At 46.5% G+C, this 15,932-nt stretch overlaps 1 protein-coding gene across 1 annotated transcript; it reads right to left on the reverse strand.

Annotated features, from left to right (window-relative positions):
- Positions 1–704: 704 nt before the first annotated feature.
- Positions 705–1,538, reverse strand: SOX21 (SRY-box transcription factor 21). The gene has a single exon (XM_052649978.1). It carries the CDS (start codon positions 1,536–1,538, stop codon positions 705–707), a length of 834 nt encoding a protein of 277 aa, XP_052505938.1.
- Positions 1,539–15,932: the final 14,394 nt, after the last annotated feature.

Here is a 15,932-nt window from a genome sequence, read left to right on the forward strand (position 1 = left end):
GAGCTCTTGGTCTGATTTGCATATGGCAGGATAAACAAAAGAAACCGTGATCGTCTCACACACAAAAGGCCAGATTCGAGCCGGTCACTGGTCAAGAATGGATCCGGTCTAGGGGTTCTGCTTGAGAGAACAGAGATTTGCAAAGTTCAAATAGTACAAATAGGGAGCAAGGCTGCTCGGAGCCATCCCGTTCCGAGAAACTAATGACACACATCAGCTTTTCCCTTGTGCCAACCATTTCAGACCTAACGTTTGAACAGAGTGCATGCAACACAGACCAGGAGAAAATAATAATAATAAAAGAAAAACAATGGGCAACAAAAGCAAAACCGACAGTAAACTTCCCACAGAGAAAGCTGGAAAGCCCAACATGTCAAAAAAAAGTTATTCCTCCACCTCTGTGGGCCAAAACGCAACAGGTTCCGAAGTGCAAAGCAAACAGCCACTGCTGCCGGATACAACTGCCCTCTTGAAAGTTGTCTGCGGGGTGCAGGTCTGAAAGGATCCTGTCAATTCACACGCACACTCGCCCGCGTATCCGCGCGCTCGGCCACTCGCGCCCCGACTGGCATCTATACACCTTATGTACACACACACACCGGGGGGCCCCCGTCGCGGGAGGGCGCGTGGGGAGGCCGCAGAGCTCGTACCTATACATATGTACACGTGGGCACACCGGTCCCGGCAAGGCCGCCCCGCGGGGGTCATAGCGCGGCGGCGTAGGCCGCGGGGTAGGGGTCTAGCTGGGGCTTGCCCATGCCCGGCAGCAGGATGTAGGCGAGCGGCGGCTGCAGCCCGGGGCTGGGCCACGCGCTGCAGTTGCACGGGATCATGTAGCCCGGGTTGCCCGGGCTGGGGTGCGAGTGCGTGTGCCCCCCGGCGGCCGCGGCCGCCGCTGCAGCCGCCGCCGCCGCGCCGTGGAAAGCGCCGGCGCCCGCGGTCGGGTAGCCCAGCGACGACGCGTACGGGAGGCCGGACGAGGACGAGGAGATCTCTGCCATCTTGGAGCCTAGGTCAAGCAGCGAGTAGGGGCTCCCGGCGGCGGCGGCGGCGGCGGCGGCGGCGGCGGCGGCCGCCGACTGCGGGAAGAAGACGCGCGCCGCGGCGGCTGCGGCGGCAGCGGCCGCCTTCTCGGGGTTGGCGAGCAGCGACTCGGGCACCAGGCCGCCGCTGCCCGCGCCCGCGTGCAGCCCGGCGCCCGCCTTGAGCGCCGGGTGCTCGGCGTCGGCCACGCCGCCCAGGCCGTAGGGCACGGGGAAGGCGAACTTGTCCTTCTTGAGCAGCGTCTTGGGCTTGCGCCGCGGCCGGTACTTGTAGTCGGGGTGCTCCTTCATGTGCATGGCGCGCAGGCGCTTCGCCTCGTCGATGAACGGCCGCTTCTCCGACTCGGTGAGCAGCTTCCACTCGGCGCCCAGGCGCTTGCTGATCTCCGAGTTGTGCATCTTGGGGTTCTCCTGGGCCATCTTGCGCCGCTGAGCCCGCGACCACACCATGAAGGCATTCATGGGCCGCTTGACGTGGTCCACCGGCTTGGACATGCTGTCGCCCTGCCGCGGCTGCAGCCCGCCGCCGCCGCCCGGGCCGTCGCTCTCGGCCCGGAGGAAATCAATGTTGGCTGTTGGCGGGGACCCCTCCGGCCCGCCGCGCCCCACTTTTCACCCCGGCGTCGCTCCCGCCGGGACGAGGGGGCCGGGGGACCAGCCCCGGGCCGCGTCGCGCCCCGTGGATGTTCTGCTGTCTCCGGCCGGCCAGGCGCTCGGGGGAGGGGGGAGCGGAAAACAAAATCCTCCCCGAGGCAGGAGAACTTCTCGGCGGTGTCCCCACCCCCACGGTGGCAGTTTGCCCTTTGCTTTCTTTGTGTCCTTCCTGTCCGGTGGCGTCCGCTTGCGAACACCCCGCAGGTGGCCGCCACCCAGCAGCGCGGTCCCCCTCCTCGGTCTTTCCCCTGTTAAATGCACAGCAGCCCCGAAAGTTGCGTCGCGGAGGCGCCACCAAGTTGAGCAGAGGAGTCAGCCGCCGCGTGCTGCCAAGTGCCAAAGGGGGCTCTCGGCGGCTGGAGTGTTTGGGTTCTCCTCGGTGACTTTCTCATTTGACAGTGGCAGATGGGGGTGGGGGGTGGGGTGGCCGGGAGGAGGAAGAGGAGGGGGGTCCGGGCGCACCGAGGGAACGCAGAGCGCCGCAATGGATATAAATACAAATACCGCAGCACCGGCCGGTCTTCCTCGCTCGCAGCAGGCGGGGTGCGCTGATGGGAACCCCCCTGGTGGGCTGGGGTTTAGGGCGCGGGGTCGGGGGGAGCTTTCCGCACCCCAGCACCTGCCTCGTGGGTCTTCCTCTCCGGCTGCGGGTCGGGGCAGGAGGTTGGCTGAGGATTCAAAAAGCCTGGGATCGATCGCCGTGCCTCAAAGGAAATCCTCCCGGCTCGCCGGGTCGGCGCGTCTCGCTGTCCCTCGGGCCATGCCGGCTCGGCTCTCTCCAAGCCCCTCCTGGCGCGTCGGCCGACTCGGGCACCCGGAGCGCGCTGGGCGCGGAGCACGAGCCAGCCTCCGCGCGGCGCCGCGGGCCAGGCACCGGCCGCGTCCCACTCCTCGGTCCTCTGGGCCTCCGCCCGGGACTTGCAACTAACTTCGCCCAAGTTTCCTGCGCCGGCGCCGCCGCGCCCCTGTCGGCGCGCTCTCCTCGGAGCGTGCGCCCGCGTGTGCTCCGCGGCCGGAGCCCCTCTGGGCGGGCTTCCTCGGCCAGAGCCGAGCGGGCGGAGGTGCAAGAGGCGGGGTGCGGGGTGGTGGTGGTGGTGGTGGTGGCAGATGAGTGGGTAGGATTTAAGGAAGGCGCGCCATCACCTCAGTTCGCAGGTCCGCGCTGGGGCTGCTCCCAATTGCCCCTCTCCTGCAGCACCGTGGGCCCCTTTCCAGCCCAGGCCGCCAGCCGCCGCTCCCGAGGCGTCAGGAGCCCTGTGCACGGGCTCAGGTGAGTGTCGCTACCTGCGTGTACACGTGCCCGAAGCCGGCGCTGGGTGTGCATGGCCGGCCGCCGCTGAGTGTGTGTATATCTGGGGGCACGCGGAGGAGGTGGAGCCCAGCACTTAGGGAGGGAGGAGGGACCAGCCGAGCCTCCTCCCGCTCCCACACCCTCAGGACCGCGAATTAAACAGTATCCCTGCCGCCTCTCCCCCTCCTCACCACCCCACACCCCCACCGCCGTACTCCTCCTCCCACCCGCTTTTCACTTGAGAACAGGTTTAGGCGAGACGAGACTCCGAGGCGCGCCGCCGAGTTTGCGCACTGTTTGGCTTCCGCCACCCCTGGGGTCGTCCCGGCGGCCCCGGCCGGGCGGAGCATCGGTGGTCGCGGGTCTGGGATCCTCTGCCCTGGAGGAAGGAGGCGCGCACGTGGAGGAGAGCCTCACGAGGTTCGGAGGAAGAGGGGACGCAGCCCAGAAAATGCTGGAGACTTTTCCTAGCAAGAAGGTGCTTCCTTGGAGGTCCAGGTGTTACTTGCCGCAGATGCTTCGCGAATTTTCTTGCACTAGTGATGCACCCAGTCGGAGGTAGTGGAGTGAAAGATAACAGGAGGGGCTGAGCGTGCGCCTGGCAACCCTTTCGTAAAGGAACTAGCCCAGGCTGAGAACTGGCATCCTTGGCCGACTCTTAAGATCTTTTAAAATTCTGGGGGTTTGTTTTCGTTCTAGTCGCTAGTCATCCATATGCTGATCGGTTTATGGTACAGTTAGTTAGCCTCACAGTATCTCACGCACAGATAGGATGAAGGTGTTCAAGATCAGTAAGAAGTATAAAACGTTTCTCTGAAAGACAAAAGTGAAACGTACTAGTCACTCTGTACTGGAATATTTTTATGCTGTTAACCACAATTTCCTTTAGTAGGAGCAGCTTTTTCCTTTATATTTGACATAATGCAAAGATCAAACAGCATATTTTTGTTTGCAGATTTTCCTCACTTCTTGGTATGCTTGCAGCACATCTTCTAACACGATCAGTCTGGAAGTTTCATTCACAAGTTGGCCTGCCCTTCATGGGGAACTTGCTTGCCTCTTTGGCAGTGCGGATTTGTTCTAGCCATGTGGTGTGTACAAGTAGGAAGTTCTACAATCAGTTAACTCTTTTTTAAGTTTTCCCTGCAATTCATGTCCAGTTCGAACACAAACACATATGCAGGTATAAAGAACTTATTGAACTTAAATAAAAACATTTTTAGGCCATCAGTTTTATTTAAAAGTTAGGCTTGTTTTATTGCTCATTTTAATAAAAAAATAGTGATTGTTGCTTTTTTTTCCTAGTTGCTGTGATGACATACAGAATGCAAATCAGCAGTGAAATGTATGGGAGTGACACTCTTTCTTAAGATACCACACAAATGTTTACTTTGCATCAGCCCTTGTATTGCTAAAACAATTGGACTGATTTCTTTAGAACCATATTCCTTTACAGGCTCTCTAAAGACACTCTGTTCACAGACTGGGTGGAGCAACTGTTAAAACCCTAGCAGGAGTAATTACATAGACTAGAGTATTAAATATACTGTCTTGCGATGATAAACTATGAAACTATCATCCCCGAGCTTTTAACCTACTAACTTATATAATAGGTTTGAGACAAAATATACACTGTCATACAAAGGACATATATATGTATAGGGGTGCAAATGTGAAAACTGTTACTAAGATTATTGTGAATAAAGTTGAGTCTAATCTTGAAAATTATTTTGATATATACAAAAGGATAAGGACTGAGAAACATTTTTATATTGGTGAGTTAAATTATTGTATATTTTCAAATTTAAGTTTAGAAATCAATTGCAATAAATTATTACCATGAAATGTTTGCATATATGATTGAAATATATGCCTTTATGTGAAATATCTTATAAAAATAAAATGTATAAGCTTCCTAGGATATGGTTTTATGAATTGTGTGGTATTGCCTGTTAAGTGATATTAAATGAACCAGATTTGAAAGTTCTTTAAGTTCATGAATGTTGAACTGTGGGGGGTGGGGGGGAAGATGTTCCCATACCTAAAAAGAAAATGGTTGTTTGTGTGCTTGTTTGCTATTCACCTAATACAATTTCACACTAGGAGAGGTTTGGCTTTCAGTTTTGGTTTTTAGGGGATCAGTATTCTTGGCCTAGAGCCTTTTCATCTAGAGGCCCCCAGGATGAACCCTCATGGGGGACAGCAGCAAATCACGGCTGCTATTCATGGGCCTTCATGCCTCTTGACTGAGTCTGGTTAAGCTTTTCCCTGTAAGTTTTCTTGCCATTCCCTTTCTTATGTACTGAAATGATGATTTAGTTTTAGTGTCCACAGAGCTTATGTTTGAACTTGTGGAACCTTACATATTTGTTCTTCTACATTTCTCTGCCTGTGTGTATGCTCAGTGGCACCTGACTTTTTGCGACCTCATGGACTGTAGCCCGCCAGGCTCCTCTGTCCATGGGATTCCCCAGGCAAGAATACTGGAGTGGGTTGCCATTTCCTTCTCCAGGGGAATTTCTCAACCCAAGGATCGAACCCAGGTCTCCTGCATTGGCAGGCGGATTCTTTATCACTGTTCCTGTGCATTGTGACGTAAAAGTGAAAAAATACCAAGATATAAGAAAGAGTAGTCTGTGTGAGTGAACAGTGAAGGAAAAATACTTTGAAAGAGAATTACAAGTTCTATGTCAGGAAGATCCCCTGGAGAAGGAAATGGCAACCCACTCCAGTACTCTTGCTTGGAGAATCCCATGGAGAGAGGAGCCTGGTAGGCTACAATCCACGGGGTCGCAAGGAGTCGGACCCGACTAAGTGACTTCACTTCACTTCACTTCATGGGCTTTATATTGCCAAGTGGATGGCAAGCACCCAAAGGACTGTGTACCTCCATCCGTGGAACCTATACAGGCTCTGTATTTCCCTTGTGGCCAAGGAATACCCATGACCACAAATATTCTAATCTGCAGCTGAGAGGCAGACACTTTCTCAGACATAGTTTGGGCAAAAGTCTGTGCAAAGTCACTTTCTTCTTTTTCTCTTAGGTCCTCCCTGTGAATGGTCTTTTTTCAATTTTAAAACTTTCACTAGGAGGCAGCAATGAGATTGTTGGGGAATTTTTTTTTTTTAATACCTTGGCAATGCCAAAGTAACTGGCTTTCTTCTTCTTTCTCTTTCTCTTCTATAAAAGGGAGGGAGAATATTTGGATCCCAACAGAAGACAGGGGCTCAGAGTGAACTGAATCATTTTTCTGCCTTCATCGATTCCATCTCTCTGCTCTCACTGGATTATCACCCAGATGGCTCATTGTTACATTTTTCTAGAACCATGGAGGTGAAACCACAGCAAAGAAAGCAAACTGGCAGGGTACGGAGAGGTGACCAGGTGGAAGTGACTGGGTGGGAAAGGTGATGCCTTCAAATGCAGAGGCCAAGTTATGACCCCTGGAGCAGTGGGAGCAGACAGCTGGAGTTAAGAGAACTTCGGGCTTCTGGTCTTAAGCAAGTGCAAGGAAAGAATTCATAAGCTTTCAACCTGCATAGAAAAGTAATATAGCCTGTTTGTCCTGTTAAGGAGGAAATGAGCAAACTGACAAAAGCCAGTCTCAGGCTTTTGTTACAGTTCTCTAATCCTACTCCTTTAGTTCCCTAGTTGTTCTCCTATCATCCCCACCCCGACCTGCCCCCATAAGGGAGGAAAAAAACCCAAACACATGGTCCACATAAAACCCGAGAGATGAGGAATTAAGTCAGGTACTCATGGTTAGAGTGAATAGCTGCAAGAGCGACCTTTGACTGGCTACTGCTAAATTTTCATTCTTCTGAGGTTTCTGTCCCTTTATTCTTACTGCTCCTGCCATACTGGGACTATACAAATCGATTATGAGAATGCCTTTCTTCATTCCTCCTTAGCAGTACTCAACACAGGCTGGCATTTTCTAAACGAAGTTGACCTAGATGACAGAGCAAGAAATACAAAATTTAAAAACCCATTGTCCCCCCCTTCCCCCAAATAAAACACCTAAGGGAAAAAAGCCAATACAAATAACCAAGACAGACAACTTCACAAAGTACAATTTCAGATCCTGAGAATACTCTGAAAGCAATTGACTTTTCTCTAGGATAAGTGCTTTTTTTTTTTAAGTGGGAGAGAGCTAACATTGAACAAAACCAGGAAGGAATGAGGAGGGTTGAACAGTCAGCATATCGTATAATGAAGAATCCTTCCAACCCATAGTTTTCAAATGAGGAGACTGGGTTCTGGTGTGGTAGCCTTACTTGTAAATTTCACCACTGTGCATGCTCTGGTTGATTTTGAGAAAGATGGGAATACTGCTTAGGTCTTCCAGCAGGGTGTAGGATAAGCCATGTTTCCAATTTTACAAAGTCCCTCTGTCTGGCTGTCCTTTCCAGCTTTCAGACCTCCTTGACCTGTGTGTTACTCCCTCTTAGGTTCAGTTTCCTATCTGAGGATGGGTCTGCTTTGATGAGCAGTTTGATTTTAACTATCATTTACTGAGTTCTTAAGATACCATCCTTTTGCATACACTATCATTTAATTTTTAGGAAAGCTCTATGAGGTAAGAGTTACCTCAATTTGCAGTTGGGAAACGGAGCCTTAGAGCTGATGGATGAATAACTCACCCAAAGTCACACAAACGCAAGTGGAAGAAGTGGGGTGTGAACTAAGCCGATGCTCTTCACCAGCACCACTCTGAGTGGAAGACTCAGTTGCTTCCTGGCTCAGATTCTCAATCCCACCTACTTCCTCAAGCCTCCTTGTGACTCACTCAGTGCCATGCTTCCTCTGAGAGGGAGTGGCCAAAGGGAATCCCTCCAGTAAGGTGTTCCATGCCTACAGCAACATGCTGCCCCAAGGTCCAGTCCTGGCACCCAGCAGTCAGCTTCCCTGCTAGTTCCTGTGGTTGTCAGCACCGGCTTGGTTTCAGCTGCAACTCAGTACCCCACTGCCAAACAGAACCCAATCTCTACCCTTTCTCTGATAGCCAAGGACTGCTAAAAGAGAAACCTTTAACAATGATATCTAATCTCAGTCTGTATATTTCCCCAACCCTACTTGTCCAAACCACCCTATCTCCTTCCGTCTTTCCACCCTCCTTCATCCCTCTCTTTCTTTTATGAAATCCAAGTACATGAAATTGGTTTAATCACAATTCCCAGTGCTTGATGCACTCTCATAATTGCTCCATCAGTGACTTTCTTTTCTTTCTCCCTTTCTTTCCTTCTCCCTTCCCTCTTTTCTTCTTTCTTTCCTTTCTTTATTTCTTCCTGTCTCTTTCCTCCTTTCATCATATAATAAATACTTATGAATCCAGCATCCAAAACAAAATCTGCTGGTATACCTATACATGGGCTTTCCTGGTAGCTCAGCTGGTAAAGAATCAGCCTGCAATGCAGGAGACCCCGGTCCGGTTTCTGGGTTGGGAAGATCCCCTGGAGAAGGGAATGGCTACCCACTCCAGTATTCTTGTGCTTCTCTGGTGGCTCAGCTGGTAAAGAATCCACCTGCAATGTGGGAGGTCTGGGTTTGATCCCTGGGTTGGGACGATCCCCTGGAGAAGGGAATGATTACCCACTCTAGTATTCTGGCCTGGAGAATCCCATGGATTGTATAGTCATGGGATTGAAAAGAGTCAGACCAGATGGAACGACTTTCACTTTCATACCTTTACAAAAACAAATCCCCCCAGTAAGCTCTACACTACATCTATGTGTATCCTTTTTAAGTATGTTTTTCTTTATATTTTAGCTTTAAATGTTATTATAAGTTAAAACTTTTCTATGTAATCTTTAGTGATGAACTTTTTTCTTTAATTACATTTGAATTCAAAGTTAGTGCATGTCACTGAGTTGATTCACAGGCTGTCTAATATTTAATTGTGCATATAAAGCACAGTGTATTTGCTTATACTCTCCTGTTAATGAGCATGTGGGTTGTTTCCAGTTTCTAATGATGTGCACTGGCTGTTATGGGCTTCCCAGGTGGCTCAGTGGTAAAAAATCTACTTGCCAAGCCGGAGACATGGGTTCAATCCCTGGGTTGGGAAGATTCCCTGGAGGAGGAAATGGCAACCTACTCCAGTATTCTTGCCTGGAAAATGCCATGGACAGAGCAGCATGGTGGGCTACAGTCCATGGGGTGGCAAAGATTTCGACATAAATGAGTGACCACACACACACACTGACTGTTATAGACATTCTTGTTCGTGTCTAAGACTGTATAAATGTGAGGTATTTTATAAGCAAAAAACTATAAAAGTGGGAAATTCATCTAGCACTGTACCCTTTTTCCAAGTGTGTCCCCTTGTGTTTCTGTTTGCTTTTGACTTTTCTGCAGGCATTTAAGAGTTGGTTTTTTTTAAAAATATTTTGTCCGAAGCTTATGGTTATTATCTAAGGGAGAGTTGGTCTTCTAGGAGCTATTTCTCCATTTCCAGAATCTATCTGAAATTGATTTCTATGTATGGTATAAGGCTTGATTTCTTTCCATATGGGCATTCAGTTTTCTAGAACCAGTCATTGTAAAGGCTGTGGCTTTTTATACTGCTCCTATTGCTCCCTTTGCCATAGGATATGAGTTGTTTCCTGAACTCTCCATTTTGCTTCATATTTTTCCGTTTTTGCACCAGTGTTGCACTATCCTAATTCTGGCTGAGCAAGTACTTTCATTTCTTCTTATTCAAAAGAATCATGGCTATTCTTGACCTTTGCACGTTCATATACATTTTATTTATTTTTTATTGGAGTATAGTTGCTTTACAATGTTGTGTTAGTTTCTGCTGTACAATGAAGTGAATCAGCTATATGTATACAGATATTCCCTTCTGAACTGTGGTGCTGGAGAAGACTCTTGAGAGTCCCTTGGCCTGCAAGGAGATCCATGCAGTCCATCCTAAAGGAGATCAGTCCTCGGTATTCACTGGAAGGATTGATGTTGAAGCTGAAACTCCAGTGCTTTGGCTGCCTTATGCGAAGAGCTGACTCATTTGAAAAGACCCTGATGCTGGGAAACATTGAGGGCAGGAGGAGAAGGGGACGACAGAGGATGAGATGGTTGGATGAAATCACTGGCTCAATGGACATGAATTTGGGTGGACTGCAGGAGCTGGTGATGGATAGGGAGGCCTGGCTCTGTTCCTGGGGTCACAAAGAGTCGGACACAACTGAGCGACTGAACTGAACTGACTGATCCCCTCCATCTAGAACCTCCGTCCCACCCTCCTATATACACTTTAGAACAGATTGTCAGGTTCCAAGTATTTTTTAAAAACCCAAGTATTTTTAATTTAAAAGCTTAAATTGAGGTATAATTATATTAGTTTCAAGAAAAAAAAACAATTATTTGATATTTGTATATATTGCAAAATGATCACCATAATAATTCTAGGTAACATTTGTCACAATATATAGTTATACATTTTTTCTTGTGATGAGAACTTTTAAGATTTACTAAAACCCAGATATTTTTAAAAAGCCTTTTAGTTAAGATTGTTATGAATCCCTGGGTTGATTTAGGGAGCACTGACATATTTACAAATTTAGCACTTCTAATCCATGAGCTTAGCATTCTCCGGTTAATTTTGTTGTTTTTTCATTTCTCTGAGTAATATCTTACAGTTTTCTGGTAGAATTATTATTCATCTCTTATTACTAGGTTTTAAAATTTATCTTTTGATACTATAAATACTGTGCTTTATGATGACACATATATATTAAAAGATAATGTCTTTTCAATCATTTTAATTAAAATTAATTTAATAATTAAAAATAATTTTATTTTCTGTTTGTTGCTGGTCTGTAGAAATACAATTGCTTTTGGTCTGCTGACTTAGCAAGTGGCAACCTTGTGAAACCATTTTTAATTCATGTAATTTTTATTTGTAGTTTATTTTGGATTTTATACATACAAATTATGTCCTCTGTGAATATTGAGAGTTTTCTTTCTTCCCTTCCAGTTCTTATACATTCTACTTTTTCTTACCTTTCTGCACCGTCTAGACTCTTCGGTTCATTGTTGAACAAGAGGGCATGATAGGAGATACTCTTATCTTTTTCCTCACAAACGTACGGCATCATGGGAGGGAGGGTCTCCGCAGTCTTTCCAGGGCTTGAGGCTTTCAGCGATCTAGTTCTGTGCTGGTCCCACTGTCGCCCAATCGCATACATCTACACATTTTTCCTGGAATTCTGCTTGGTTATGCTTTTCTTAGTTACTTGACCAACCAAACCGTCCAGTCTTTCTCTAGAACAAGAATACCATGTGTCTGGGTCCATGAACCCTGCACACTAGAGGTGTAACTCTATTGGTATAAATTTCTCTGTCCTCTATTCCTCCATCAGACTAGCAGAGGTTTTGCCAAATACCGTTCCTCACCACCTGCCCTGTTACTGTGCTGGCCTTTTTGCCCCAACTTGTTTTTATGCTATTGCGCTATCTTGCATTCCTTGCATCAGGAACCACAGTTTTTCTATCTGCACCATTACGGGCTGAGGGGCCAGTTTCCTGTGGCTTCTTGCACCACCTTAGGGGAAAGTGCCTGCTTGGTCCAGTGTGTCTAGGACAGGCCAAGCCCCCCCGTCGCTCCACAGTCCATGCCTAAATGAGGACATTTGCTGTACTCAGCACAGAACCATTCCTTTCTCTAGAGGCAGGGTGAAATAACGCATGAGCAAGCAAATGCCATAATGCCTTCTAATTTTTGTGACTTGCATGTGGTAAGAGGGCACAAGGCAGGAATCAGAAGCAGCAAAGGATGGTGGTTTGGCTGATAGCAATCGGCATCTAATCGTTCCAGCTGCCTGAAAAGGTGACTCATGACCTCAGTGGACTTATCGCCCTCCTGGTATTTGTAGAGCCGAATTGTATTTTAATGCTTTGTTTGTGCACTAAAGTGTTTCCATACACTAACTTCCTAGTTGACGTGTCCTTTTGTTCATTATCAGCCTCCAATTTCACATTCCAGGCCGTTGTCAGGAGTGGCCAGACGCTTCGGTCACGGGCATGCCTGCAGCGCCGCTTTTCAATGCACTTTGAAAACAGTATTTGACGTTTATGCATGTACATTGTCTGCTAGCAAATACATCCATTGCTGTCAGACAAAGCCTTGTGTTTGATAAAAATTTGTCTTTGTTTATTTACTTGAGGCAAAAGGGGGCTTTCACGGTGTCACAGGGCTTGCTTTTTAGTACAACTCTCCTCTATTATTGGGGCATGTAGGAGTGAGTTAAGAGGCTGGCAACAACCTGACAAGAAAATATTATCCGATTGATTCATTAATAGTAATCTGAAGTTGCTTTGTCTGTAAACATACCTCCAAGAGGCCAGTTGACTACTTTCGTCTTTATGCTTCTCTATACCCTGAACCAACTGTTATTCTAGTGTAAGAACTTCTTGTTTGCAACTATTAACTCATTATGTCTTTCATTAACTAACTTTAAACATCCTAAGGGCAGAGACCATATCTTATTTGATCTTGATACCTAAGTACCTAGAGAGGTTCTTGGCATTGAATAGGTGGTCAATAAATTGTTGAGTAAGTGAATCAGCCACATGGTCTGTGTGTGGACTTCCAAGGAGAGGTGGAGGGTTTAACTGCATGATTCGGGTACAAGATTATTAAGCTAATCTTAATTAATTATTTAATTAATTAATCGAAGTCTAGAGTAGTACTGGAAGTGAGATACTAAGTCGTGTTTTTGATATCCCTAGTGAAACTCCCATGTGCTTACCCTCTATCATCAGGATATTTCAAGTGTAATCTAATCCATCCCACCTCCAAATAATTTGGTCATTATATAAGTCCTTAATCTTAAATTGCTCTTGAGGATGTGTTTGTAACAAAGATAACACCTTTTAAACTTCAACTCCAAAAGTTGTTTTACCTCTTTTTTTTGAAAGCTCCTTGTTATAAAATGAAAATTTATAGTTGAATTAAATCAACATATACGCTTATATTTTTACAAAATGAATGGACTATTTAAAGAACTGGTGATTGTATTTTGATGTGATGCACTGGACTTGCTAACATAAATTTTTTGATGTGTTTTGGGGAAGATTTATTTTATTTTACTTTATTTTTGGCTGCACTGGGTCTTCTTTGTAGCACATGGGCTTAGTTGCCCCACACCATGTGGGATCTTAGTTCCCCAACCAGAGATTGAACCCGCATCCCCTGCATTAGAAGGTGGATTCTTAACCATTGGACCACCAGGGAGGTCCCTAAACAAAAAGAGTTTTTTAATGCATTTAGATCTGGAGCAGTGAATCCTCAAGGAGCTCTCAAGTATGTCAGACTCCCAGGTGTGCCAAGAATAATCACTTTTCAAAACCACCTTTGAGTCACAAAGCACGGGTTGGGAAGAGGGCAGGTGAAGGGTGACTTAAAGATTTTGTTCTAAACTCTGCTACTGACTGATTTGAGCTGTATTCTCCCCAAATCCATAGATTGAAGCCTCAGCTTCCAGAATGGCTGTATTTGGAGATGGGGCCTCTAAGGAAGTTATTAAAATTAAATAAGGTCATAAAGGTGGGGTCCTGGTCCCATAGGATTAGAGTTCTTGTAAGAAGAGATATCAGAGAGCTTGCTCATGCCCTCTGAGTGCACTTGGAAGAAAGGCCTTGTGAAGCCAAAGCGACTGTCTGTAAATCGGGAAGAGAGAACCCTGATGGAATATTGATCTTAGATTTCTCAGCCTTCATAACTGTGGGAAAAATGTTTTCTGTTGTTTAAGCCATCCAGTCTGAGGTATTTTGTTATGGAAAATTGAACCAACCCAGCTTCTATATATATGCTTCTGTAATGTTTAATATTTTACAGCAAAAATTTATTTTTGTATTAGTTTTATCATACACACACAAAATAAATGAAACTCTCACCCACTGACAACTTTGCTTCACCTCACCCCAGAAATTAAGGTGTTCATTATGGGGTAAAGTCTTTTGTTATCCTCAGATTATGCTGGTTCTGTTTATAAATACAGAATGGTTCGGTAATGTTATCTGTGAGAACTGGTAATGTTTTTGACCTTTTTTCTTAGATAAGCAGAGCTCTGGGATTCTGAGCTTGGATTCAGGCCTTCTATCTTGGAGTACAAGGCAGAGTCTTTGAGACAGGATTATGTTTGAGTGAGTCTCCCATGCTTTGGATAATGACCAGAGAGGTAAAATTTGTTTGTGTGAGGCTGGCTGAAAAAAGCTACTATGAACATTTACATTTGACTACTTTCAAGAATTCTTGCAATTCAGTCTACCTGGAGTTGGGATGATAGGCTGAGGATTAAGTATGTGACTATTTACTTTTGTATTACCATAGAAACTTAATTTTGTTTCCAACAACCTATGCTCAATGGCTACAGACTTTTTGGTAGATTAAAGATTGAGGCAAATTCTTTGTTCAGTTCAGTTCAGTTCTGTCGCTCAGTTGTGTCCGACTCTTAGTGACCCCATGAATCGCAGCACGCCAGGCCTCCCTGTCCATCAACAACTCCCGGAGTTCACTCAGACCCACATCCATCGAGTCAGTGATGCCATTCAGCCATCTCATCCTCTGTCATCCCCTTCTCCTCCTGCCCCCAATCCCTCCTAGCATCAGAGTCTTTTCCAATGAGTCAACTCTTTGCATGAGGTGGCCAAAGTACTGGAGTTTCAGCTTTAGCATCATTCCTTCCAAAGAAATCCCAGGGTTGATCTCCTTCAGAATGGACTGGTTGGATCTCCTTGCAGTCCAAGGGACTCTCAAGAGTTTTCTCCAACACCACAGTTCAAAAGCATCAATTCTTCGGTGCTCAGCCTTCTTCACAGTACTCCTTCATTAAGAAATGAAGTCTGATAACTTACCCTATGAACCTAGGCTTACCTTAGCAACTTGCCTGGTCAACAGGACACAGCAAAATTTTTATCCTGGGACTTCTGAATCTTGATTGTAGAAAGTCTTGCAGCTTCCACTCGAATCACTTGATCTCTGGAAGCCCTGGGCTGTCTCAATTCCAATTGCTTTGAGATGGCTTGTGTGGAGATATTTTGTGATTGTCAGCACCTGTAGATTCAAACTTTCTGGTTATCCCTGCCAATGTGCCCAATACTGTAATGAGTAATGCTGTCTCGGATCCTGCAGAGCAGCTCATCCAGCAGCAGAATACCACCAGATAACCATTTTATGCCATGTGGGACAGAAGAATCACCCAGCTGAGCCCTGCCCACATATGTGACCTACAATATCACGACATATAAGAAAATGCTTGTACTAAGGCGCTGAGTTTTGAGATAGCTTGTATGTATTAATGAATAACTAGAATAGCCTTCATCTGATCATCAATGTCCAGAGGTACAAACCAGTTTACTACTTTACAAGTTGATTCTGTTGAAGATTTCTTAGTTCCCTTTAACCCAAATAAACCAGATTTAATACATCAATAATAATTAAAGGAGGAAGGCTGCAGGAGAAGACTATTTCTTGCTGCAACGGGAATGGCTTAATGCTGGAGAAATACTGTAGTTGGCAGCCCATGTCTCTATCTTATTGAAATTAAAGACAGTTTTGGGGGGAGGAGGAGGGAGAAGCTAGCAACCCCTATGAATAGCTGGGTCTTCTCTTTTGTAATTTCTTCTGGTTCCCAGTTCAATAAGTTCAGTTCAGTCACTCAGTCATATCCAGCTCTTTGCGACCCCCATGGACTGCAGCACACCAGGCTTCCCTGTCCATCACCAACTTCCGGGGCTTTCTCAAACTCATGTCCATCGAGTCAGTGATACCATCCAACCATCTCATCCTCTACCATCCCCTTCTCCTCCTGCTTTCAGTCTTTTCCAGCATCAGGGTCTTTTCCAATAAATCAGTTCTTCACATCAGGTGACCAAAGTATTGAAGCTTCAGCTTCAGCATCAATCCTTACAGTGAATACTCAGGAATGAATTCCTTTAGGAC

This window comes from Budorcas taxicolor, chromosome 12 (genome assembly GCF_023091745.1).
Source record: "Budorcas taxicolor isolate Tak-1 chromosome 12, Takin1.1, whole genome shotgun sequence".
NCBI classification, from domain to species: Eukaryota; Metazoa; Chordata; class Mammalia; order Artiodactyla; family Bovidae; genus Budorcas; species Budorcas taxicolor.

Excerpts from the sequence above, each read along its gene's own strand:
- SOX21 (XM_052649978.1), bottom strand. The coding sequence starts at position 1,538 with ATGTCCAAGCCGGTGGACCACGTCAAGCGGCCCATGAATGCCTTCATG.